The sequence below is a fragment of the Oncorhynchus keta genome, chromosome 10, assembly GCF_023373465.1.
Source record: "Oncorhynchus keta strain PuntledgeMale-10-30-2019 chromosome 10, Oket_V2, whole genome shotgun sequence".
Lineage (NCBI taxonomy): Eukaryota > Metazoa > Chordata > Actinopteri > Salmoniformes > Salmonidae > Oncorhynchus > Oncorhynchus keta.
The window spans coordinates 70487566-70511932 of record NC_068430.1 but is presented as its reverse complement, the minus strand read 5'-3'; the positions used below and the strand labels follow the sequence as shown (position 1 = coordinate 70511932).

The 24367-nt window shown below is 46.9% G+C and overlaps 1 protein-coding gene across 1 annotated transcript in view; it reads left to right on the top strand.

The window, feature by feature from the left end:
- Window positions 1-973: 973 nt before the first annotated feature.
- The window catches only part of LOC118378574 (regulating synaptic membrane exocytosis protein 1-like), a 124050-nt gene continuing 100656 nt past the window's right edge, over window positions 974-24367 (top strand). The window contains exon 1 of the mRNA XM_052526070.1: window positions 974-1586. Within this exon, the coding sequence (XP_052382030.1) occupies window positions 1417-1586 (170 nt within the window). The 5' untranslated portion in view covers window positions 974-1416. The remainder of the gene's footprint in view (window positions 1587-24367) is intronic.

The following is a 24367-nucleotide window of genomic DNA, read 5'->3' as shown; positions in this document are numbered from 1 at the left end:
CAATATGCCTCAGGCGTTTTCTGGAGAGTTTTGGGGAATCTTGTGACTAAGAATGTTTCAAGATAATTGAGTGCACTTCATTAGTAATGAGAAAATAGTTGCACAGTCAGCATAACAGCGTAGGGGTTTTGACTTCAGTTCATTGACATGTATGTAAATTATACTGTATAGACTAGCCAGTATCATGGTCGTCGTGCATTTTTTGTTTAATAATTCAAAAGACAAGGGCTCGACAATGAAGTGAATGGATAGATAGTAAAAACTAGCATTAGCTGATTTAAAACTGTTGCAATTATGATACTTAGGAGTTGTGCGTAAATGTCTCTGTCCATGGTGCTGAAATGTTTTTCCTTTATCGTGACTGAGAAACACATTGCAGGATGTCCATTGTACTGATCCTATTTTATTGACAATCAAACTCTACTGATACACACTGTATGTTCATCCAGCTATATGTTATGTTGAATATTGTTTGAAATATAGCTGGTAAGGGTGATAACATTTGCATCTCTGACGCAACTTTAAGGAATCAAACTGAACGTGCTTTATCTTGGCCAGGTAGCAGTTGCAAATGAGAACTTGTTCTCAACTAGCCTACCTAATTCTCAAATTCGTAAAAGTGCGTGCACAATCATAAGGAAGAAAGATGCGAGCTCTGGGGGCTGCATTCCCATTGACTGTTCCATCTCCCTGTCAGTGGCTGCAACTGCAGTGCCGAGGCGGTGGCAGCACACAGAGAGAGAGAGAGAGAGAGAGAGAGAGAGAGAGAGAGAGAGAGAGAGAGAGAGAGAGAGAGAGAGAGAGAGAGAGAGAGAGAGAGAGAGAGAGAGAGAGAGAGAGAGAGAGAGAGAGAGAGAGAGAGAGAGAGAGAGAGAGAGAGAGAGAGAGAGAGAGAGAGAGAGAGAGAGAGAGAGAGAGAGAGAGAGAGAGAGAGAGAGAGAGAGAGAGAGAGAGAGAGAGAGAGAGAGGGGGGACGCAACACACAGACTCTGCCTAACTTTACCACCGTCCAGCATCACCGAGCCCGTGTCCGGTGGCGCGAGGGCATCACGGATCAAAGCTAGTCCGTCCAGAGGGTCCCTCGGCTTGCTTGTGTCATCTCTTGGCGTGGAGATGGGCTTCCCGTAAAACCGGCGGTGGTGGAGGGGAGCGGCGGGCCGGCGGGGAGTGGGGGGGAGAAGCGAGAGACTAGAGAGTGAGGAGGTGGAGAGAAAAAAGCCGAGGAGGACGAGAAACAAAAGCACAACCGTGGGTGCCTGCAACAACCATGAGCAGCGGCGGCTTGCCCTATTCACCAGAGCTGCTGCTCTACCCGTGGACGATGTCGTGAGGTGTGGCTCGCAACGCTAAGCAGCAGGGATTCTGTCAGTCGAAACGACAGTAGCAAGCCAAGGTGGGGTGCTGCTGGTGGAAAAGATGTCGACCGCCTCGGTGGGGCCCCAGGGCGGCCCTCGCCCACCCACCGCGCCGCCGACCGTTCCCGAACTGCCGGACCTCAGCCATCTCACGGAGGAGGAGAGGAAAATAATCATGGCCGTAATGGATCGGCAGAAGGAGGAAGAGGAGAAAGAGGAAGCCGTGTTAAAGTAAGGACTACATTTCCTTTCCCTGAACGGTGGTCGGTGGAACCCCGAACGCAACACCCCCATTCACGAGCGAGATGTCTGTGTCCAGAAGGCAGACGCACGAGCGGCCATCCGCCACCTATTAGTCCCAATATGTTACCAATATGCCTGTCGTTTACCATTGTAGTCACATTTCACACCCATTCAACCACCACATCCCCTATTGTTCCCTAATACTGGGCTGCAATTTCCGTATAGCCTACAGATGTTATAGCCCACGCTAACGGTGTTCCCTAATACTGGGCTGCAATTTCCGTATAGCCTACAGATGTTATAGCCCACGCTAACGGTGTTCCCTTGCTTGCCACTGTATGAATAATTCACACCAGGTTGGATACTGGGGTTCGTTTTGGGATTCGGCTATTCGGGGGGGGTCACAGTTTATAGGCCTGTTAATGGCTTAGCTTGGCTGAAATCCAGTATAGGCTATGCGCTCTTCTCCAAAGCCCCCATAAGGAACGTCAGGTGTAGCCTAGCCTATATGATTGAAATTCATCCTAGTGTGGACATAGCTTACAAGGTGAATAGCTAATCAAGGTATCCTCGTCGTGACAGTCGATGGTGATGGAGGTAGTCATTGATAAGGACGGGGAAATCGGGTCAAACGAGATACAGGTGTAGCCTCGCGCGGGTGGCCGAGGAGGGGAGACGGGGTGTACCAGTGGGGGAGCACTGGATAAATTATACCACAGGACTGCGTGCCCCCCTCACTCCCTGAATCTCCATCTCTTCCTCCTCTCCCAAAGTATTTTTTGTTTTGTTGCTTTGACACCGCCGCGTATACAACCGACAACACCACCTTACGGAAGCAGCTTGATGGCTTGGTAGCTGTCCTTAACACAACATCAACGGTGTGCAAGATATCGAACTGTTGCTGTTTATGTCACCTGTTGCTGTTTATGACACCGTCGACGTCCAGCAAGATGATGGTGACATTAAAACTACAATGATGCTTCATTGCGAGCCTGGCACAAATCATTCATATTTAATGCCCGACAATCGTGTTACACTGGTGTGGTGCCATTTTCCCCCTACCCTCGGCGATGAGTGAGAGTGGGTGTGGTTGCACTGGTTGGAAATCTCACCATGTGATGTAAGTCCGGGCATTCGAGCTAAGCATGATAGGGGGAATTGAAGCTCGACCAGTTATAGCCAATGTCTGGTTTTAAAACACCTCAAACCAGTATCAATTCAACTGATATCGAATGAATCAGTTATTGGACCTATTCTATTCGGAAAACGTGTATGCAGCGTGTAGGTGCCGTGCGCCTCTCGTGTTCAGCTCTAGTCCACTGTTGGCCTAAACATCTATTCTGTGCTCCTTCCCCCGTGAACGGATATATAGGTTATTCTTTGGTTTTCCGACCGGTCGGTTCCCAACACAATGCAATGAGGTGAATGGAAGTCGCTTATATAATTTTGCATAAGACCATCTTAACGAGTTCGTGTGGTAATAGGGAACATCCATAGTGCACTACGTGACTCATGCTGTGTTACAAACATTCACTTTGCTCATCCTCACCGAAGGCTCAATCGAGTCCGATTTCCAACAGCAATACACGATGTAAGATATCTAGCCTGTTCAAAGTGATTTTTGACATCCTTGTTTGCTGCAATTGCACTGTTTCATTTCCTGGTTGAAGTCTGGGGGAGCCAGGGCTGGAGCTATCTCGTGCCTTGGGAGAGGAAGTGATGTATTTAATGTTCCATGAGGTTTGAGCCCTTCACAGCTTCTGTAAATAATGCCCTCATCATTTAGCCAATCATTTATATGATGATCCATGCACACGCAAAGGTCATGGCCAGTTGCTCTGCTGTTGCTGTGGCTCTGTGTGCACAGTTGCACACGATTCCCTTTGAATATGAGAAGCTGTCATGTGTTGGCGGCCCTCAAGTTAAGGTCTGTATGTGGTGGTTCAGTGCTTCCAAGAGAAATGGTATAGAATCACAATAGCCTTGTGTCCGGAATGTTTATGGCATATGGGAGAATAGGGAATAGAGAGAGTGTGTGTGTGTGACAGAGAGAGAGAGAGAAATAATATAAGAAAGAAAAAAAGAAAGAGTGTGAAAGACTGGGGCTGTGTGTGAATTTTCCATGGATTCTGCCGGCATTCCCATTCTTCCTGTGCATCAGGGGCGCAACTTTGGTTTTAGAAGTGGGGGGGGGACCTAATTATAGTTTTTTTTAAAATCCAGTCGGATAAACACTCCAAACATCCTACCAGATTGCTCGGGAGGCGTCCACATGGTCCTAAAGTACACCTTGTTTTGTATCACATTCCAATGATGAAACTGGGGGGTGGGGGGATGCAATTTCAGAATGTGGTGGGGACCCCAGTGAAAGTTGCGCCCCTGCTGTGCATCATGGGATGCATTGGGGAGACACACATTACTCGGACACGCAACTTCAGAACCATTCACACTGGGCACAGGTGTCAATTCAATGTCTATTCCACTTTGGTTCAATGTCATTTAATTGAGATGATGTGGAAACAACGTTGATGCAACCAGTGTGTGCCCAGTGGGTTGTTGCACATCGTTACTATACTCATGGATTTCCATTGAGCATTTAACGTCTAATACAGTCTAGTAGTATGGCATTGCGATCAGGGTCTTTTGAATAGACAGGGCAAGCATTAGGCCTATGGGTCCACGTTCTTGCCATGCGGCCATCCAAGAAATGACTTTCCCCATTCACTTCAGCTCAGTGAACGTTTCCGATGAACAATGAACAATGTAGCACATGATTATTACACATGCAATAGATGATAGTCTGTCGTGACAATGGCCACACAGGCCCTCCCGACTGTTCTGGGTGCTATTCATTAGACACCAAAAGGAAGAAAACGGACCAAAATGGGGAGGTACTACCTGAACTTGTCCAATAAAATGTTTTCCTTTTTGTTTCCCGTTGCAAAACGTTTTGCTACGGTGGGCACTAATGAATATGACTCAGGTGGTGATAAACTGATAGGTTCCTGTATCTCACCACCTCCACCTCCGTCATGGGAGAGGCCAGTGTGTCCAGGTCTGTTGCCCAGCCCAGAGGCCTCATCCTGGACTAATGATTACCCCTTAGGTCAGCCTGTGGGAACAGAGCACCTGGAGCTTCTGCTCTTAATACTGGTGCTAATGCATCTGTACCGTGGGTGACTCATCTCTGTAGGTGTTGTTGCAGCAGATGCAGCAGGTGAAGAAAGATGACGTGGTCTATTGACTTTCTCTATCCTGTCCTCTGTAAAAGTTTTCAAAGAAGGTGTGAAATGAGCAACTTCACACCATGTTGACGTGCAAGACCATTACTGTCCTCTGAATCAGGGTGTTGGACACGTGGCTTAAGAGAGATGGTATTACTGGACACTATAGACATGGTTGAGAGTGTAGTAGGAGTGCTGAGCACCATTCTAACACACTAATAAGCAGGTCTGAACTGAACACTGAACTAGCATGCTCAAAGAATTTACAGCATTTAGAAGTTAGCTACCGCCCGAATGTGATGAAACAACACCCGCTAACGAAACAGGAAATCTCCCCCTTAGAGCATTTGTGGTTTCAGTAAAGTAAATATAGAAACCCCTTTCAAATATTGATGAGCTAACAGAGGTTGTAGAGTTTCTTAGAGGGGTGTATGAAGCAGAGGGAGAGAGAGAGGAAGAGCCCTCATCATCAAAGATGGCGGAAGAGAGGAATCCTAGAGTATAGTGATGGAAGGATTTGGAGGGTTTAGGATTAGAGGGGTACCAGGGAGAGCGCGAGTGTACACACACACACACACGCACGCACGCACGCACGCACGCACGCACGCACGCACGCACGCACGCACGCACGCACGCACACACACACACACACACACACACACACACACACACACACACACACACACACACACACACACACACACACACACACACACACACACACACACACACACACACACACACGTTGCCAATCTCTGCTTCACAGGGCTCCATAGGGCCCACAGAGTGCATCAGAAGGCCATGCAGGCACCACATCACCAGCCAGCCATAGGTCACTGTTAGATAGGTATACAAGGGCAAGACGTGTAGCTGAGGTTAGTATGGAGGTTGTAGGGAGGAGATGGGAATGGAGGTCTGGAAGATCCAGTTATTTCCCCCTCTATGTTGAGGCTACAATGACGTGAAGGCTGTTGTATAGGAGACAGTCACTGGCAAATACACATAAATACACATTCACATACATGTACAAGTCTCTCAAACATTCAAATGCTCTGTGTACACCGTCCCAACCACCTAACACACAAGCCCACTATGTATGTATCCACAGCTGCGTCAGCTGCAGAGCTGGGAGGGCTGTGATGTGATTATTGATTGACAGACAGGGTCGGTGGTTGATGTTGACGTGGAGCGGGTGTCAGACCTGGTGGTGCACCCCGGGGGCTGCCGGGGGTTGGCTATGTACTCCCTGGGAATATTTTGGCTTTTGTCAGCTTCTGACTGGCATACACCGACACACGCACACACACACACACACACACACACACACACACACACACACACACACACACACACACACACACACACACACACACACACACACACACACACACACACACACACACACACACACACACACACACACACACACACACACACACACACACACTTCTATGGCACTGAGACACTTGGTGTGTTTGTTCCAGACTGGGTACTCAGCTACTATACTAACATACATGCTGTGACACATCCTGTGACTATCCCTGATGTAATGATATCAAATGCTTAGATTCATCTCTGAATTTTGTTATGACTAGTAATGCTTATGATTTGTTATCGAGATACGTTTGTCCTGTAACCCCCCTATGGTAATGACCTGGGCTCTGAGTTCCCTCGTCAAGTCATGCAGTTGTAACTATTTGTCCATGTGTGGGATCAGCACCAGCTGAAAGGGTTGCCATGCCAACTCCTATTCCCTTCTGCCTTCTCATCTCCTCCCCTCTCCCTCCGTCCCACCTCCCTTTCGCCCCTGCTGTGTCTCAGTGTCTTTAGTGTTCCTGGCTGGTTACTCCTGCCTCCTTCTACCCCCCAAATAACCCCTTTTCACCCCCCTACCCCCTATCCCTCACCCCCCTCTTCCCATCCTCCACCCTCCTGCTGTGTCTCAATGTCCCCATGTTTCTGGCTGGTTAGTCTCCTCTTCCCAGCAATTAGCACTGTTCTGCTGTGGAGCTTCCTCTGCAGACTGGAGGGAGGTAACTGACCATAGCCACAGACATACATACACACGCACGCCTGCACGCACGCACGCACGCCTGCACGCACGCACGCACGCCTGCACGCACGCACGCACGCACGCACACACGCACACACACACACACACACACACACACACACACACACACACACACACACACACACACACACACACACACACACACACACACACACACACACACACACACACACACACACACACACACACACACACACACACACACACACACACACACACACACACACACACACACACACACACACACACACACACACACAGGGATAGAGAGAGAGAGGGAGAGGGAGAGAGAGAGAGAGAGAGGGAGAGAGAGAGAGGGAATGAATTGGGGAGAGAGAGAGGGGGAAAGATGGCATGGTGGGAAGGTGGAGAGAGAGAGAGAGAGAAATAAGGGGGAGGGGAGGAAGAAAGACATAGGGGAAATGGAGAGAATGAGTGTGGAGATTTCTCTGTGTGGTTTAATTCTCACGGCTGGAGGGAATGGTGAAGAGGGAGGATGTGTCCTTGGTGATGAACTCTGAACTCTTCCTGACTTATGTAGCTCTCCTGTTTCTGCCTTTAACATTTCTTCTGGCACAAGACCTGTGAGTTTTAGCGACAGTATCCTATTTCATATTATTTTATATTGTTGGCACCCGTGACAGCTGGTTGGTGAATTGGGGATTTTTCCATTAAACATGGGGTCACACATGAATTGGGTAGAAAAACAGCCTTACCTCTTCAGGGATACATGTCCAGGAAGGCATGTGAAGCCAGGTTCTAAACACTTATATGGCCAGACACTTCACACCGTCACAACACGTCCCCAAATCGTTCCCATGAGGGAAAATAAATACCCTCTGTCTCTAGACATGAAAGTATTCCCTCTCTTCTGATATCTCACAGTTCAAATGAACACAAACTGCTTTTTTTTCTTAATCAGAGAGCTGGAGGTTTCAAGGTTTCCGGGAGAAAAATGTTAATGTTGAATTATGGAACAGCTCTGGAAATAGCGCACACTTGGAAGCGGCCTCCTGAAATATTTAAATATACAGTTTGCTTGCTCTGGCTATGCTGTTGATGTCCCACATCTCTAACCTGTTTCAGTTTCCCCTCCGTTGTTGAATTTCTCCTAATTAGAAGTGTATATTTATTGGGCATGGCTTTGTTTATGTCTGTGTGTGTACGTGTGTTTGTGTGTGTGTGAGTACTTGCATGCGTCCGTCAGTGGTTGTGTGTGTGTGTGTGTGTCTGTGTGTGTGTATTTGTGTGTGTAACTTGTCAATGCCTTAACGCTTATTATGAGAAGATCAAACTACCTTGATGTGGTGTTCTGTCTACCTGATGCAGTTCTGAGCTGTTTGAATAGGGTCCCAGTTGTCTCCATAGAAACTTCCATTCTTGAAGACTGGGGCTCTGTTCAAATAGTCAGCAACTTTTATTATACACACCAGCATCTGGTTTGCAGCAAAAGACGGTGCATCTCCCTGCTAACACACACAAACACATGCACACGCACACTATGGTTGATGTGTCTGTATCTAGTGGATGTTGGCACTCACACAATCTTTTCTTTTAATTAGAATAACTCAGAGGCACTTGGGTGTAACTGAAACACCTGGAGGAACGATCATGTGTGGAAGGAGCACAGTATGTGTGTGTGAGTGAGAGAGAGTTGCGTCAGTGTGTGTGTATGTGAGTTGTGTTAATGTGTGCGTTTGTGTTAGTTTGTGTGTGTGTGTGTGTGTGTGTGTGTGTGTGTGTGTGTGTGTGTGTGTGTGTGTGTGTGTGTGTGTGTGTGTGTGTGTGTTGAGTTGTGTTAATGTGTGCGTTTGTGTCAGTTTGTGTGTGTGTGTGTGTGTGTGTGTGTGTGTGTGTGTGTGTGTGTGTGTGTGTGTGTGTGTGTGTGTGTGTGTGTGTGTGTGTGTGTGTGTGTGTGTGTGTGTGCACGGCTGTTTTCTCAGTGGGGTGTAATTTCTCTATGCGGCAAGCAGATCAGGTGGAACTCGGCTGCATGTCAAGGAAAAGCTGCCCATTCTGTTCATTTTGTCTTGCAACATTTTGTTTCCATAGCAAGTTTGATGGAGCAATTTTGGCACTGTCAGAGTCATAATCACTGTGGCATGTGTGTGTGTGTGTGTGTGTGTGTGTGTGTGTATGTATGAGGATCATAGAGAGTTCAAGGTATGTGTTTATTTGTGTACTCTATGTACGTTATTAGGGTTAGTAGTTCAGTGTGTGTGCCCTCTATCTCTGGTGGGAAAAGGCCTCCTGCCTTTGTCTGTGTGGTTACACCTGGGCTCCACTGCATCCTGGTTAATCATTTTCTGTTCCTCGTAATCAACTCCTCCTGATATTTGAATAGAGTATATATGTGTTGTTGAGAAGTTTATCAGTGGCTAGTGTATTAGGTACACCCGTCTAGTACCAGGTTGGACCTCCACTTTGTCTCCAGAACGGCCTGAATTCTCTGGGGCATGGAAACGTTGCTCAATTGGTATCAAGGGACCTAACGTGTGCCAGGAAAACATTACCCACACCATTACACCACCACCACCTGTTGACCCCAGGCAGGATGGGGCCATGGACTCATGCTACTTACAGAAAATCCTGACTCTGCCATCAGCATTACACAAGAGAAACCGGGATTCGTTGGACCAGACAATGTTTTTCCACTCCTCAATAGTCAAGTGTTGGAGATCGCGTGTCCACTGGAGCTTCTTCTTCTTGCCTCTGGTGTCAAAGGTTGCATGTTCGAATCCAACACTTAGAAATTTGTCCCCAACTTTGACCTTAACCATTCGTAGTTAATGCCTAACCTTAAGACTTCGAAAGTTATGCCTAAATTTAACCCTTTCAAAATTCTTAGTTATTAATGCCTAAACATAAAGGGGAACTTCACCCTGGGGGAATCTGGGCTTGTTTTCATCATGTCTGAGGCATTTCTAGGTCAGTGTTATGTGTTTCACATATAATTGCCCAGGAGGAAGGCAGGTCAGGGCTTCGTGCGCTGAATGATACACCCTATGACGGCTTCAAGTGTGTTGATGATGGGGCGTGAGATCTGAAAAGTAATGTAGTCCCGCTTTGTGGCATTTCGCAAAGGCTCTATGTTATACTGATTGCACTATACGTTTCTGTAGGTGTAGATATGGTTATCCTTGTTCGAAAGAGCCATTAGGCATTGTTTAGCAATGTTCCTGTTGGCCGATTCATTGCTAAATACACAAGCAGAGAACAACATTTCAGTCTCTGAATTACTACAACTTGTGTTGGGCGGTACTTCATGCTCTGGCCCCGATCCTCCACAAAGGCTTTTTGAAAAGGAGGCGGACACTACTGTGACAACAATCCTTTGGGCAAAACCGAAAGAACTGACCAGACACAATGGCTTCAAGTGATTCCTCTCATCAACACAAATTCGATGATGGAGCATCTATTAGCTTTATGGTGACATTCAACCATACATGATTCAACTGGATATATAGCAAAGAGGATTCGAAACAAAGAGTTGCATTTAGCTAACATTAGATGCTTAGCTCCCAAGTGGCACAGAGGTCTAAGGCACTGCACCTCAGTGCTAGAGGCGTCACTACAGACCCTGGTTTGATTCCAGGCTGTATCATAACCGGTTTCTCAGTTCTCTTGAGTTAGCATTAAATAGTGTACACTCCCCTGTATTTTAGAATTGGACAAATAAACAAACATTCTTTGGATATCTGAATGTCTAATATCTCTACAGCTTATATAAATATCTTCTGTGAATCCATAAGGGCAGACAATTTTCAAAGATTGATAGAAAACTCCATATTTATTTGATGGTGGTTCTACATCAGGGCTCTCCAAACCTGTCCTGGTGAGGCACTGTTCTGTAGGTTTTCACGTCAACTCTAATCTAGCACACCTGATTCTAATAATTAGCTGGTTGATAAACTGAACCAGGTTAGTTACAACTGGGGTGGGAGCGAAAAACCTACAGGAGGGTAGATCTCCAGGAACAGGGTTGGAGTTAAAACCTACAGGAGGGTAGATCTCCAGGAACAGGTTTGGAGTTAAAACCTACAGGAGGATAGATCTCCATGAACAGGGTTGGAGTTAAAACCTACAGGAGGGTAGATCTCCAGGAACAGGGTTGGCGTTAAAACCTACAGGAGGGTAGATCGCCAGGAACATTGTTGGAGTTAAAACCTATAGGAGGATAGATCTCCATGAACAGGGTTGGAGTTAAAACCTACAGGAGGGTAGATCTCCAGGAACAGGGTTGTAGTTAAAACCTACAGGAGGATAGATCTCCAGGAACAGGGTTGGCGTTAAAACCTACAGGAGGGTAGATCTCCAGGAACAGGGTTGTAGTTAAAACCTACAGGAGGATAGATCTCCAGGAACAGGGTTGGCGACCCCTGTTCTACATGGTCTTGTGCTTTGCCACACTGGCTGTGTTTACACAGGCAGCCCAATTCAGGCCTTTTTCCCACTCATTGGCTTCGGTACACTGGCAATTGTGTTCGGCATTTGGGAGCTGGAGAAGCTGAGACTCTTTGTTCTTATGGTGATGGCCTGCCCTGTCTGCGGTGAACGGTCAGCTGGATAAGACTCTGCCGAAAGTGGTGTAGGGCCACTTATCCATTAACTGTTTGGCCCTCTTGCAGAAGATTTGCTGGTACTGCATTTTATACTCTTTGTGGATGGGATGTAGGGCAACACGCCTTGTTGGTAAAGGTATCAACTAAATGGGACCGGCTAGGGTCTTGTTTAGGGATAATGAGGGGACACTGGGAGCTGCTTTTGAGAGGAAAGATAAATCAACAAAGTAAACAAAGTTCTTACGCAATATAAATGGTTGTGTATGGGAGATTGAGGAGAAATGGCACCTCAATCGCTCTCATACACAACAATACATTTACTGTCTAAGCACAACCAAAAACACCTTCCTCATCTCAAAGTACTGTATGTAAACCTCCCCCAGCCCATTGACAATGACAGATCATTATTGTCAATAGAATCCCTTTGCAGGGGAATTTTGTAGACATGCTTATTGTGTTTTGAGAATCTGCAGAGAAGAATGAGGTGGTTGTGTCAGTGTCCCTTGTTGGTGTCATGCCGTTGGCCTGAGGGTAGGTTTATGACAGTCATAAATACCTCTTTCATCCTTTTTCCTCTCTCTACCCTACTGCTGGTACATTTGCAAACCCTTTGGTTAACATAGATATTCTGGGAACATCAGAAGGTGGGGGGAAATTAACTATATTCTGGTAATCTGATCAATTGAACATATGCAGTGGTACTTAATGAATATGATGTCTGTTCGATTGTCATCTGAGACATTCTCATCAATGATAAGATGACAAACTCTACAGTGGAAAGTCTACACATCAGAGTTATCGGATTCACATGGAATTGTTGTTCAATTTAAATGTTTGAACATTAAATTATTTGTGATGGGATGAAATGTGATTTTAGCTTCTAAAATGTGAGATTTGGGTTTTCATAAGATAGGGCTCTTCTCAATCAGTGGCCCGCCCCTGTGAAGGGACATGGGCTATAAAACCTTTCAAACACGCCCTCCTCTCCCTTCCTATATAAAGCCTTGACGACAATATAACCTCCTGTTCCGAGGATGTTTGGACGACGGTCCGATGTCAGAATGGTTCAGATAATAACTACAGAACGAAGCCAACATCAGCGTGAGCTTTGGTTGCGAATGGTATGAACTTTGAACTCTTATTCACTACAGAAGTGATACCTCCTAGCCGTTGAGTTAGCAACAGCAGATGCAAACGAGGGTTTGGAAGGAACAGACAGAGTATCTCATCTACCACACAGCAACTTTACTACAACGTATCCAATTTAACAGCAGAGACATTCTTCAAAGGATAAAGGATTCGGTTGGGCAACACGGCCGTCCATCTACCACCAACCTACCGAAGCGCAGCTCAGAGTAAATATTTATTGCATTTTCCTGTTCCAAATGGGCGGTAATTTAGAATGCATAAGATACTGTATTTATGATAGCACAGCTTCGCCCTTTGTTCCTCAGTCTTCCCGCTCTTTCACTCAAACCCAGCCCCTTTTCCTTTGTGTAACAAGCTGTCATATCTGTTCCGCCCGCTGGGGACGTTTTCTAAGATGACGTAATTTGTAATCAAGTTATGATTTAATTATGTGTATGTGTAATTCTGTGTGATTATTTATGTATTTAGTAAATTAATAATTAAACCCAATTTTGTATTGCTGATTCAACTTGTTAGCCAGGGTTTGTGCAGATAACCAAGAATTTACAACTTTCAGATGAGACTGAATTAAGATGACGATTAATATTGACTGCTATTGATATAATAATAACTAGGTCTTTAAGAGTTTATTCGGAAGATAACAGCTCTATAAATATTATTTTGTGGTGCCCCGACTCTCTAGTTAAGTACATTTACATGATAAGCTCAATCAGGTAATATTAATTACGGAGAAATTATTTTATAGAATAGCATGTCATATCACTTAATCCGGCATAGCCAAAGACACGACACTGGTTTCTGTCCCACAATCTTGTTGTGCTCCATAACCGCAAAGTGTGTCTGCTCCCTCATGTATGTGTACACACAATGCCCCCGCTTTGGGATATTTCTTCAGCAGGGCACTGTGGAATGACTCCAGATAACCTGAGTTTTACAAAAAGAAAAGGCAAAAAGCGGGGTAGACTAAATTGATGACATGGTCTGGAAGGTACTCTGTGGTCCTCAGGCTACCTCTAACCACCTGTAACCCCGTAGCACAAACACAAACCATACAAACACTACCCAATTCATGTTTATAACATGCGTACTGTAAATTGATCTATCTTAGCCGTCAGCTTGTAAATATTTTGGCCAACTTACCTAAACCTTGTGCAGAACTAGGGGTTGGAAGCGCATGTTGGTGGAATCAGATTCTGTACCACCTCAAACAAAATACAGAACAATACACAATTTAACCACCACACTCATTGTATTTAAAATTTTTTTATTTATTTATTTTGTTTCACCTTTATTTAACCAGGTCGGCAATTTGAGAACAAGTTCTCATTTACAATTGACACATACAACAACACAGAGTTACACATGGAGTAAAACAAACATACAGTCAATAATACAGTAGAAAAATAAGTCTATATACAATGTGAGGTGAGATAAGGGAGGTAAAGGCAAAAAAAGGCCATGGTGGCGAAGTAAATACAAATAGCAAGTAAAACATTGGAATGGAAGATTTGCAGTGGAAGAATGTGCAAAGTAGAGATATAAATAATGGGGTGCAAAGGAGCAAAATAAATAAATACAGTAGGGAAAGAGGTAGTTGTTTGGGCTAAATTATAGATGGGCTATGTACAGGTGCAATAATCAGTGAGCTGCTCTGGCAGCTGGTGCTTAAAGCTAGTGAGGGAGATAATTGTTTCCAGTTTCAGAGATTCTTGTAGTTCGTTCCAGCAGAGAACTGATAGGAGAGGCGGACAAAGGAAGAATTGGTTTTGGGTATTGATCTCTATTAGACTGGCTAGCTAAGCATACCTAACATGACTATTTCAATGTTGTCAGCTTGCTGTTAGTTAATAACTAGTTTCACTAAATTGGCAGCAAGATTACTAGCCAGCTGAGACGGACTGAGAACAAACTAACCAACGATTTATACACGTTTGTCATTACTACCAACACACAAACAGAGAGTAAGTTAGCTAAATCGATAATTCTATTTTTAGTAACGGAGTGTTTTCCAGACAAGGGTGGAATAGATGACTACCAAATTGAAATACCAAATAAGAGTAACATTAGATAGCTCACAGCAGCTAACGTCAGTCAAAGATAGAAACAACAAGCAAACATGTTTACTTTGCTGAAGGAAGCTACCAGTCTAGCAGTGACTACCGTGACATAAGTTAAATTGATTGACAGTGTGTATACCTGAAATATAGCTATGTGATTTATCTGATGGCTTTCAGAGTTCAATACAGGACTGTAACTTTAGCTAGCTAGCTAACTTACCCAGCTAGTCCAGCTAGGTTAGCAAGCTAGCTAACGTTAGGTGACCACAAGCTGACAATCTTCCGTTTTGTTGTGAAGGGAAAAAAATGATGGTATCGCATCACTTCTCAGCTGTCGTCTAAATGGATTACCCATCAGTTCAGACTGAAAATCCCTCTGATAATCTTTGGTCACCACGTAATTTTTGACAGCTGCATAATCAGGGTGAATCCCTGGTAGGTAGAAAGGTGAAATGTGCCACATTTTGTTGCTTGTTTGTAATTATCACGACCAGGCACACCACACGGGCATGACGACAAACAATAGTGAAAAACAAACGTTTCACAAAAGATATGGCCTCGAGTAGTTCTGAGATTAATGTGTGTTTGTCGTTCCAAGTGAACAACACCATTATTCAGCTTTTTGAGCACGCCCCCTCTACCTAGCGTGCGGTATCAGCATTCGCTATGAATGCCGGACCCTGTGGTTCACTATGAGCACGCCCCCTCTACCTAGCGTGCGGTATCAGCATTCGCTATGAATGCCGGACCCTGTGGTTCACTATGAGCACGCCCCCTCTACCTAGCATGCGGTATCAGCATTCGCTATGAATGCCGGACCCTGTGGTTCACTATGAGCACGCCCCCTCTACCTAGCGTGCGGTATCAGCATTCGCTATGAACGCCGGACTGTGTGGTTAATTTTGAGCAGGCCCCCTCTACCTAGCGTGGGGTATCAGCATTCGCTATGAATGCCGGACCCTGTGGTTCACTATGAGCACGCCCCCTCTACCTAGCGTGCGGTATCAGCATTCGCTATGAACGCCGGACTGTGTGGTTCATTTTGAGCAGGCCCCCTCTACCTAGCGTGGGGTATCAGCATTCGCTATGAATGCCGGACCCAGGGGTTCACTATGAGCACGCCCCTTCTACCTAGCGTGGGGTATCAGCATTTGCTATGAATGCCGGACCCTGTGGTTCACTATGAGCAGGCCCCCTCTACCTAGCGTGGGGTATCAGCATTCGCTATGAATGCCGGACCCTGTGGTTCACTATGAGCACGCCCCCTCTTCCTAGCGTGGGGTATCAGCATTCGCTATGAATGCCGGACCCTGTGGTTCACTATGAGCACGCCCCCTCTACCTAGCGTGAGGTATCAGCATTCGCTATGAATGCCGGACCCTGTGGTTCACTATGAGCACGCCCCCTCTACCTAGCGTGGGGTATCAGCATTCGCTATGAATGCCGGACCCTGTGGTTCACTATGAGCACGCCCTCTCTTCCTAGCGTGCGATATCAGCATTCGCTATGAATGCCGGACCCTGTGGTTCACTATGAGCAGGCCCCCTCTTCCTAGTGTGCGGTATCAGCATTCGCTATGAACGCCGGACCCTGTGGTTCACTATGAGCAGGCGAATACACAGGGAGTTGAAACTTCCCGATTCTACCAGTGAAATGAATATGTGCGAGTTCTAGCTTGTGCCGTTCTGCGTACCAATGTTGTACTGCACCGGTTTTTGCCTGTTTGTGGTCGCCTGTTAGCGTGCACAATTTTTGCCATTCTCTTTCGACCTCTCATCAATGAGCTGTTTTCACCCACAGGACCCACAGGACTGCCACTGACTGGATGTTTTTGTTTGTCGCACCGTTCTCTGAAAAAAGTAGACACCGTCGTGCGTGAAAAGCCCAGGAGGCCGGCCGTTTCTGAGATACTGGGATCGGCGCGCCTGGCACCGATGATCATAACACGCTCAAAGTTGCTTACGTCACTTGTTTTGCCCATTGTAACGTTCAGTCGAGCAGTAACTGAATGCCTTGATGCCTGTCTGCCTGCTTTATATAGTAAGCCACGGCCACGTGAATCACTGTCTGTATGAGCAAACCATTTTCGGGAACATACCTAATAAACTGGCCACTGAGTATAGCTAGATAATGACTCCTGGTCAGTGGTTGGTAGTTTAGCCAAACCCCACCCCTTACCGTAATACTTTCCCTCACTTCCAGTACAGTGGACCTTGTTGACATAAGCAGTGTGTGCTCTAGAGATAATGCAGATATAATGGACCATTTTCAGTAGATGATCAACATTGATATGAAGACAATTCCATATGACCTTTACATTCCCATTTGTCACCTCAGACTCCTCTCCTCTGTCTCCAGAGTGGGCGGGAGGAGAGACAGGATGAGAGCAAGGACAGAGAACAGAGGGAAGAGGGGGGAGGAGAGGGAAGTGAAGTATGAGAGGGAGGAGAGAGAATAGAGGGAAGAGAGGAAGGAGAGGAATGGGCTTGGAGCAGATGGTGAAATATGGAGAGAGCCCTCTTCATTTACTTAACACACTGACGAGAACAACATTATGGAGAGAGGGAGGGAGTGAGACAGTGAGAGAGAGTGCGGAGAACACAACATTATGGAGAGAGGGAGTGAGACAGTGAGAGGGAGTGCGGAGAACACAACATTATGGAGAGAGGGAGGGAGTGAGACAGTGAGAGAGAGTGCGGAGAACACAACATTATGGAGAGAGGAAGGGAGTGAGACAGTGAGAGAGAGTGCGGAGAACACAACATTATGGAGAGAGGGAGGGAGAGAGACAGTGAGAGAGAGTGCGGAGAACACAACATCATGGAGAGAGGAAGGGAGAGAGACAGTGAGAGAGAGTGCGAATGGGATAGGTGGGAGGAGTGTGTGAGAGTGACTAAAGAGGGAGATAAGGGGATGGAGAGATGGGGGAGATGGAAAGATAGGGTGAAAAAGAGACACAGAGGACGTGACAGAGAAAGACAGAGGCAGTGGATAAAGGTGAGAGTCATAGGGATAGAGACAGAGGCAGTGGATAAAGATGAGAGTCATAGGGATAGAGACAGAGGCAGGGGGATAAAGGTGAGAGTCATAGGGATAGAGACAGAGGCAGTGGATAAAGGTGAGAGTCATAGGGATAGAGACAGAGGCAGTGGATAACGGTGAGAGTCATAGGGATAGAGACAGAGGCAGGGGGATAAAAGTGAGAGTCATAGGGATAGAGACAGAGGCAGTGGATAAAGGTGAGAGTCATAGGGATAGAGACAGAGGCAGGGGGATAAAGGTGAGAGTCATAGGGATATAGCCAGAGGCAGGGGGATAAAGGTGAGAGTCATAGGGATAGAGACAGAGGCAGTGGATAAAGGTGAGAGTCATAGGGATAGAGACAGAGGCAGCGGATAAAGGTGAGAGTCATAGGGATATAGACAGAGGCAGGGGGATAAAGGTGAGAGTCATAGGGATATAGACACAGGCAGGGGGATAAAGGTGAGAGTCATAGGGATAGAGACAGAGGCAGGGGGATAAAGCTGAGAGTCATAGGGATAGAGACAGAGGCAGGGGGATAAAGCTGAGAGTCATAGGGATAGAGACAGAGGCAGTGGATAAAGGTGAGAGTCATAGGGATAGAGACAGAGGCAGTGGATAACGGTGAGAGTCATAGGGATAGAGACAGAGGCAGGGGGATAAAGGTAAGAGTCATAGGGATAGAGACAGAGGCAGTGGATAAAGGTGAGAGTCATAGGGATAGAGACAGAGGCAGGGGGATAAAGGTGAGAGTCATAGGGATATAGCCAGAGGCAGGGGGATAAAGGTGAGAGTCATAGGGATATAGCCAGAGGCAGGGGGATAAAGGTGAGAGTCATAGGGATAGAGACAGAGGCAGGGGGATAAAGGTGAGAGTCATAGGGATATAGACAGAGGCAGGGGGATAAAGCTGAGATTCGTAGGGATAGAGACAGAGGCAGTGGATAAAGGTGAGAGTCATAGGGATAGAGACAGAGGCAGTGGGATAAAGGTGAGAGTCATAGGGATATAGACAGAGGCAGTGGGATAAAGGTGAGAGTCATAGGGATATAGACAGAGGCAGGGGGATAAAGGTGAGAGTCATAGGGATATAGACAGAGGCAGGGGGATAAAGGTGAGAGTCATAGGGATATAGACAGAGGCAGTGGATAAAGGTGAGAGTCATAGGGATAGAGACAGAGGCAGGGGGATAAAGGTGAGAGTCATAGGGATAGAGACAGAGGCAGTGGATAAAGGTGAGAGTCATAGGGATAGAGACAGAGGCAAGGGGATAAAGCTGAGATTCATAGGGATAGAGACAGAGGCAGTGGATAAAGGTGAGAGTCATAGGGATAGAGACAGAGGCAGGGGGATAAAGGTGAGAGTCATAGGGATAGAGACAGAGGCAGTGGGATAAAGGTGAGAGTCATAGGGATAGAGGCAGTGGATAAAGGTGAGAGTCATAGGGATAGAGACAGAGGCAGTGGATAAAGGTGAGAGTCATAGGGATAGAGACAGAGGCAGGGGGATAAAGGTGAGAGTCATAGGGATAGAGACAGAGGCAGGGGGATAAAGGTGAGAGTCATAGGGATAGAGACAGAGGCAGTGGATAAAGGTGAGAGTCATAGGGATAGAGACAGAGGCAGGGGGATAAAGGTGAGAGTCATAGGGATAGAGACAGAGGCAGGGGGATAAAGGTGAGAGTCATATGGATAGAGACAGAGGCAGGGGGATAAAGGTGAGAGTCATAGGGATAGAGACAGAGGCAGTGGATAAAGGTGAGAGTCATAGGGATAGAGACAGAGGCAGTGGATAAAGGTGAGAGTCATAGGGATAGAGACAGAGGCAGGGGGATAAAGGTGAGAGTCATAGGGATAGAGACAGAGGCAGTGGATAAAGATGAGAGTCATAGGGATAGAGACAGAGGCAGGGAGATAAAGGTGAGAGTCATAGGGATAGAGACAGAGGCAGTGGATAAAGGTGAGAGTCATAGGGATAGAGACAGAGGCAGTGGATAACGGTGAGAGTCATAGGGATAGAGACAGAGGCAGGGGGATAAAGGTGAGAGTCATAGGGATAGAGACAGAGGCAGTGGATAAAGGTGAGAGTCATAGGGATAGAGACAGAGGCAGGGGGATAAAGGTGAGAGTCATAGGGATATAGCCAGAGGCAGGGGGATAAAGGTGAGAGTCATAGGGATATAGCCAGAGGCAGGGGGATAAAGGTGAGAGTCATAGGGATATAGCCAGAGGCAGGGGGATAAAGGTGAGAGTCATAGGGATAGAGACAGAGGCAGGGGGATAAAGGTGAGAGTCATAGGGATATAGACAGAGGCAGGGGGATAAAGCTGAGATTCGTAGGGATAGAGACAGAGGCAGGGGGATAAAGCTGAGAGTCATAGGGATAGAGACAGAGGCAGGGGGATAAAGCTGAGAGTCATAGGGATAGAGACAGAGGCAGTGGATAAAGGTGAGAGTCATAGGGATAGAGACAGAGGCAGTGGATAACGGTGAGAGTCATAGGGATAGAGACAGAGGCAGGGGGATAAAGGTAAGAGTCATAGGGATAGAGACAGAGGCAGGGGGATAAAGGTAAGAGTCATAGGGATAGAGACAGAGGCAGTGGATAAAGGTGAGAGTCATAGGGATAGAGACAGAGGCAGGGGGATAAAGGTGAGAGTCATAGGGATATAGCCAGAGGCAGGGGGATAAAGGTGAGAGTCATAGGGATATAGCCAGAGGCAGGGGGATAAAGGTGAGAGTCATAGGGATAGAGACAGAGGCAGGGGGATAAAGGTGAGAGTCATAGGGATATAGACAGAGGCAGGGGGATAAAGCTGAGATTCGTAGGGATAGAGACAGAGGCAGTGGATAAAGGTGAGAGTCATAGGGATAGAGACAGAGGCAGTGGGATAAAGGTGAGAGTCATAGGGATATAGACAGAGGCAGTGGGATAAAGGTGAGAGTCATAGGGATATAGACAGAGGCAGGGGGATAAAGGTGAGAGTCATAGGGATATAGACAGAGGCAGGGGGATAAAGGTGAGAGTCATAGGGATATAGACAGAGGCAGTGGATAAAGGTGAGAGTCATAGGGATAGAGACAGAGGCAGGGGGATAAAGGTGAGAGTCATAGGGATAGAGACAGAGGCAGTGGATAAAGGTGAGAGTCATAGGGATAGAGACAGAGGCAAGGGGATAAAGCTGAGATTCATAGGGATAGAGACAGAGGCAGTGGATAAAGGTGAGAGTCATAGGGATAGAGACAGAGGCAGGGGATAAAGGTGAGAGTCATAGGGATAGAGACAGAGGCAGTGGGATAAAGGTGAGAGTCATAGGGATAGAGGCAGTGGATAAAGGTGAGAGTCATAGGGATAGAGACAGAGGCAGTGGATAAAGGTGAGAGTCATAGGGATAGAGACAGAGGCAGGGGATAAAGGTGAGAGTCATAGGGATAGAGACAGAGGCAGGGGATAAAGGTGAGAGTCATAGGGATAGAGACAGAGGCAGTGGATAAAGGTGAGAGTCATAGGGATAGAGACAGAGGCAGGGGGATAAAGGTGAGAGTCATAGGGATAGAGACAGAGGCAGGGGGATAAAGGTGAGAGTCATATGGATAGAGACAGAGGCAGGGGGATAAAGGTGAGAGTCATAGGGATAGAGACAGAGGCAGTGGATAAAGGTGAGAGTCATAGGGATAGAGACAGAGGCAGTGGATAAAGGTGAGAGTCATAGGGATAGAGACAGAGGCAGGGGGATAAAGGTGAGAGTCATAGGGATAGAGACAGAGGCAGGGGGATAAAGGTGAGAGTCATAGGGATAGAGACAGAGGCAGGGGGATAAAGGTGAGAGTCATAGGGATAGAGACAGAGGCAGTGGATAAAGATGAGAGTCATAGGGATAGAGACAGAGGCAGGGAGATAAAGGTGAGAGTCATAGGGATAGAGACAGAGGCAGTGGATAAAGGTGAGAGTCATAGGGATAGAGACAGAGGCAGTGGATAACGGTGAGAGTCATAGGGATAGAGACAGAGGCAGGGGGATAAAGGTGAGAGTCATAGGGATAGAGACAGAGGCAGTGGATAAAGGTGAGAGTCATAGGGATAGAGACAGAGGCAGGGGGATAAAGGTGAGAGTCATAGGGGGATATAGCCAGAGGCAGGGGGATAAAGGTGAGAGTCATAGGGATATAGCCAGAGGCAGGGGATAAAGGTGAGAGTCATAGGGATATAGCCAGAGGCAGGGGATAAAGGTGAGAGTCATAGGGATAGAGACAGAGGCAGGGGATAAAGGTGAGAGTCATAGGATATAGACAGAGGCAGGGGGATAAAGCTGAGATTCGTAGGGATAGAGACAGAGGCAGTGGATAAAGGTGAGAGTCATAGGGATATAGACAGAGGCAGGGGATAAAGGTGAGAGTCATAGGGATATAGACAGAGGCAGTGGATAAAGGTGAGAGTCATAGGGATAGAGACAGAGGCAGGGGGATAAAGGTGAGAGTCATAGGGATAGAGACAGAGGCAGTGGATAAAGGTGAGAGTCATAGGGATAGAGACAGAGGCAGGGGATAAAGGTGAGATTCATAGGGATAGAGACAGAGGCAGTGGATAAAGGTGAGAGTCATAGGGATAGAGACAGAGGCAGGGGATAAAGGTGAGAGTCATAGGGATAGAGACAGAGGCAGTGGATAAAGGTGAGAGTCATAGGGATAGAGACAGAGGCAGTGGATAAAGGTGAGAGTCATAGGGATAGAGACAGAGGCAGTGGATAAAGGTGAGTCATAGGGATATAGACAGTGGATAAAGGTAAGAGTCATAGGGATAGAGACAGAGGCAGTGGATAAAGGTGAGAGTCATAGGGATAGAGACAGAGGCAGGGGATAAAGGTGAGAGTCATAGGGATAGAGACAGAGGCAGTGGATAAAGGTGAGAGTCATAGGGATAGAGACAGAGGCAGGGGATAAAGGTAAAGTCATAGGGATAGAGACAGAGGCAGGGGATAAAGGTGAGAGTCATAGGGATAGAGGCAGTGGATAAAGGTGAGAGTCATAGGGATAGAGACAGAGGCAGTGGATAAAGGTGAGAGTCATAGGGATAGAGACAGAGGCAGGGGGATAAAGGTGAGAGTCATAGGGATAGAGACAGAGGCAGGGGATAAAGGTGAGAGTCATAGGGATAGAGACAGAGGCAGTGGATAAAGGTGAGAGTCATAGGGATAGAGACAGAGGCAGGGGGATAAAGGTGAGAGTCATAGGGATAGAGACAGAGGCAGGGGGATAAAGGTGAGAGTCATAGGGATAGAGACAGAGGCAGGGGGATAAAGGTGAGAGTCATAGGGATAGAGACAGAGGCAGTGGATAAAGGTGAGAGTCATAGGGATAGAGACAGAGGCAGTGGATAAAGGTGAGAGTCATAGGGATAGAGACAGAGGCAGGGGGATAAAGGTGAGAGTCATAGGGATAGAGACAGAGGCAGGGGGGTAAAGGTGAGAGTCATAGGGATAGAGACAGAGGCAGTGGGATAAAGGTGAGAGTCATAGGGATATAGACAGAGGCAGTGGGATAAAGGTGAGAGTCATAGGGATATAGACAGAGGCAGGGGGATAAAGGTGAGAGTCATAGGGATATAGACAGAGGCAGGGGGATAAAGGTGAGAGTCATAGGGATATAGACAGAGGCAGTGGATAAAGGTGAGAGTCATAGGGATAGAGACAGAGGCAGGGGGATAAAGGTGAGAGTCATAGGGATAGAGACAGAGGCAGTGGATAAAGGTGAGAGTCATAGGGATAGAGACAGAGGCAAGGGGATAAAGCTGAGATTCATAGGGATAGAGACAGAGGCAGTGGATAAAGGTGAGAGTCATAGGGATAGAGACAGAGGCAGGGGGATAAAGGTGAGAGTCATAGGGATAGAGACAGAGGCAGTGGATAAAGGTGAGAGTCATAGGGATAGAGGCAGTGGATAAAGGTGAGAGTCATAGGGATAGAGACAGAGGCAGTGGATAAAGGTGAGAGTCATAGGGATATAGACAGTGGATAAAGGTAAGAGTCATAGGGATAGAGACAGAGGCAGGGGGATAAAGGTGAGAGTCATAGGGATAGAGACAGAGGCAGGGGGATAAAGGTGAGAGTCATAGGGATAGAGGCAGTGGATAAAGGTAAGAGTCATAGGGATAGAGACAGAGGCAGGGGGATAAAGGTAAGAGTCATAGGGATAGAGACAGAGGCAGGGGGATAAAGGTGAGAGTCATAGGGATAGAGGCAGTGGATAAAGGTGAGAGTCATAGGGATAGAGACAGAGGCAGTGGATAAAGGTGAGAGTCATAGGGATAGAGACAGAGGCAGGGGGATAAAGGTGAGAGTCATAGGGATAGAGACAGAGGCAGGGGGATAAAGGTGAGAGTCATAGGGATAGAGACAGAGGCAGTGGATAAAGGTGAGAGTCATAGGGATAGAGACAGAGGCAGGGGGATAAAGGTGAGAGTCATAGGGATAGAGACAGAGGCAGGGGATAAAGGTGAGAGTCATATGGATAGAGACAGAGGCAGGGGATAAAGGTGAGAGTCATAGGGATAGAGACAGAGGCAGTGGATAAAGGTGAGAGTCATAGGGATAGAGACAGAGGCAGTGGATAAAGGTGAGAGTCATAGGGATAGAGACAGAGGCAGGGGGATAAAGGTGAGAGTCATAGGGATAGAGACAGAGGCAG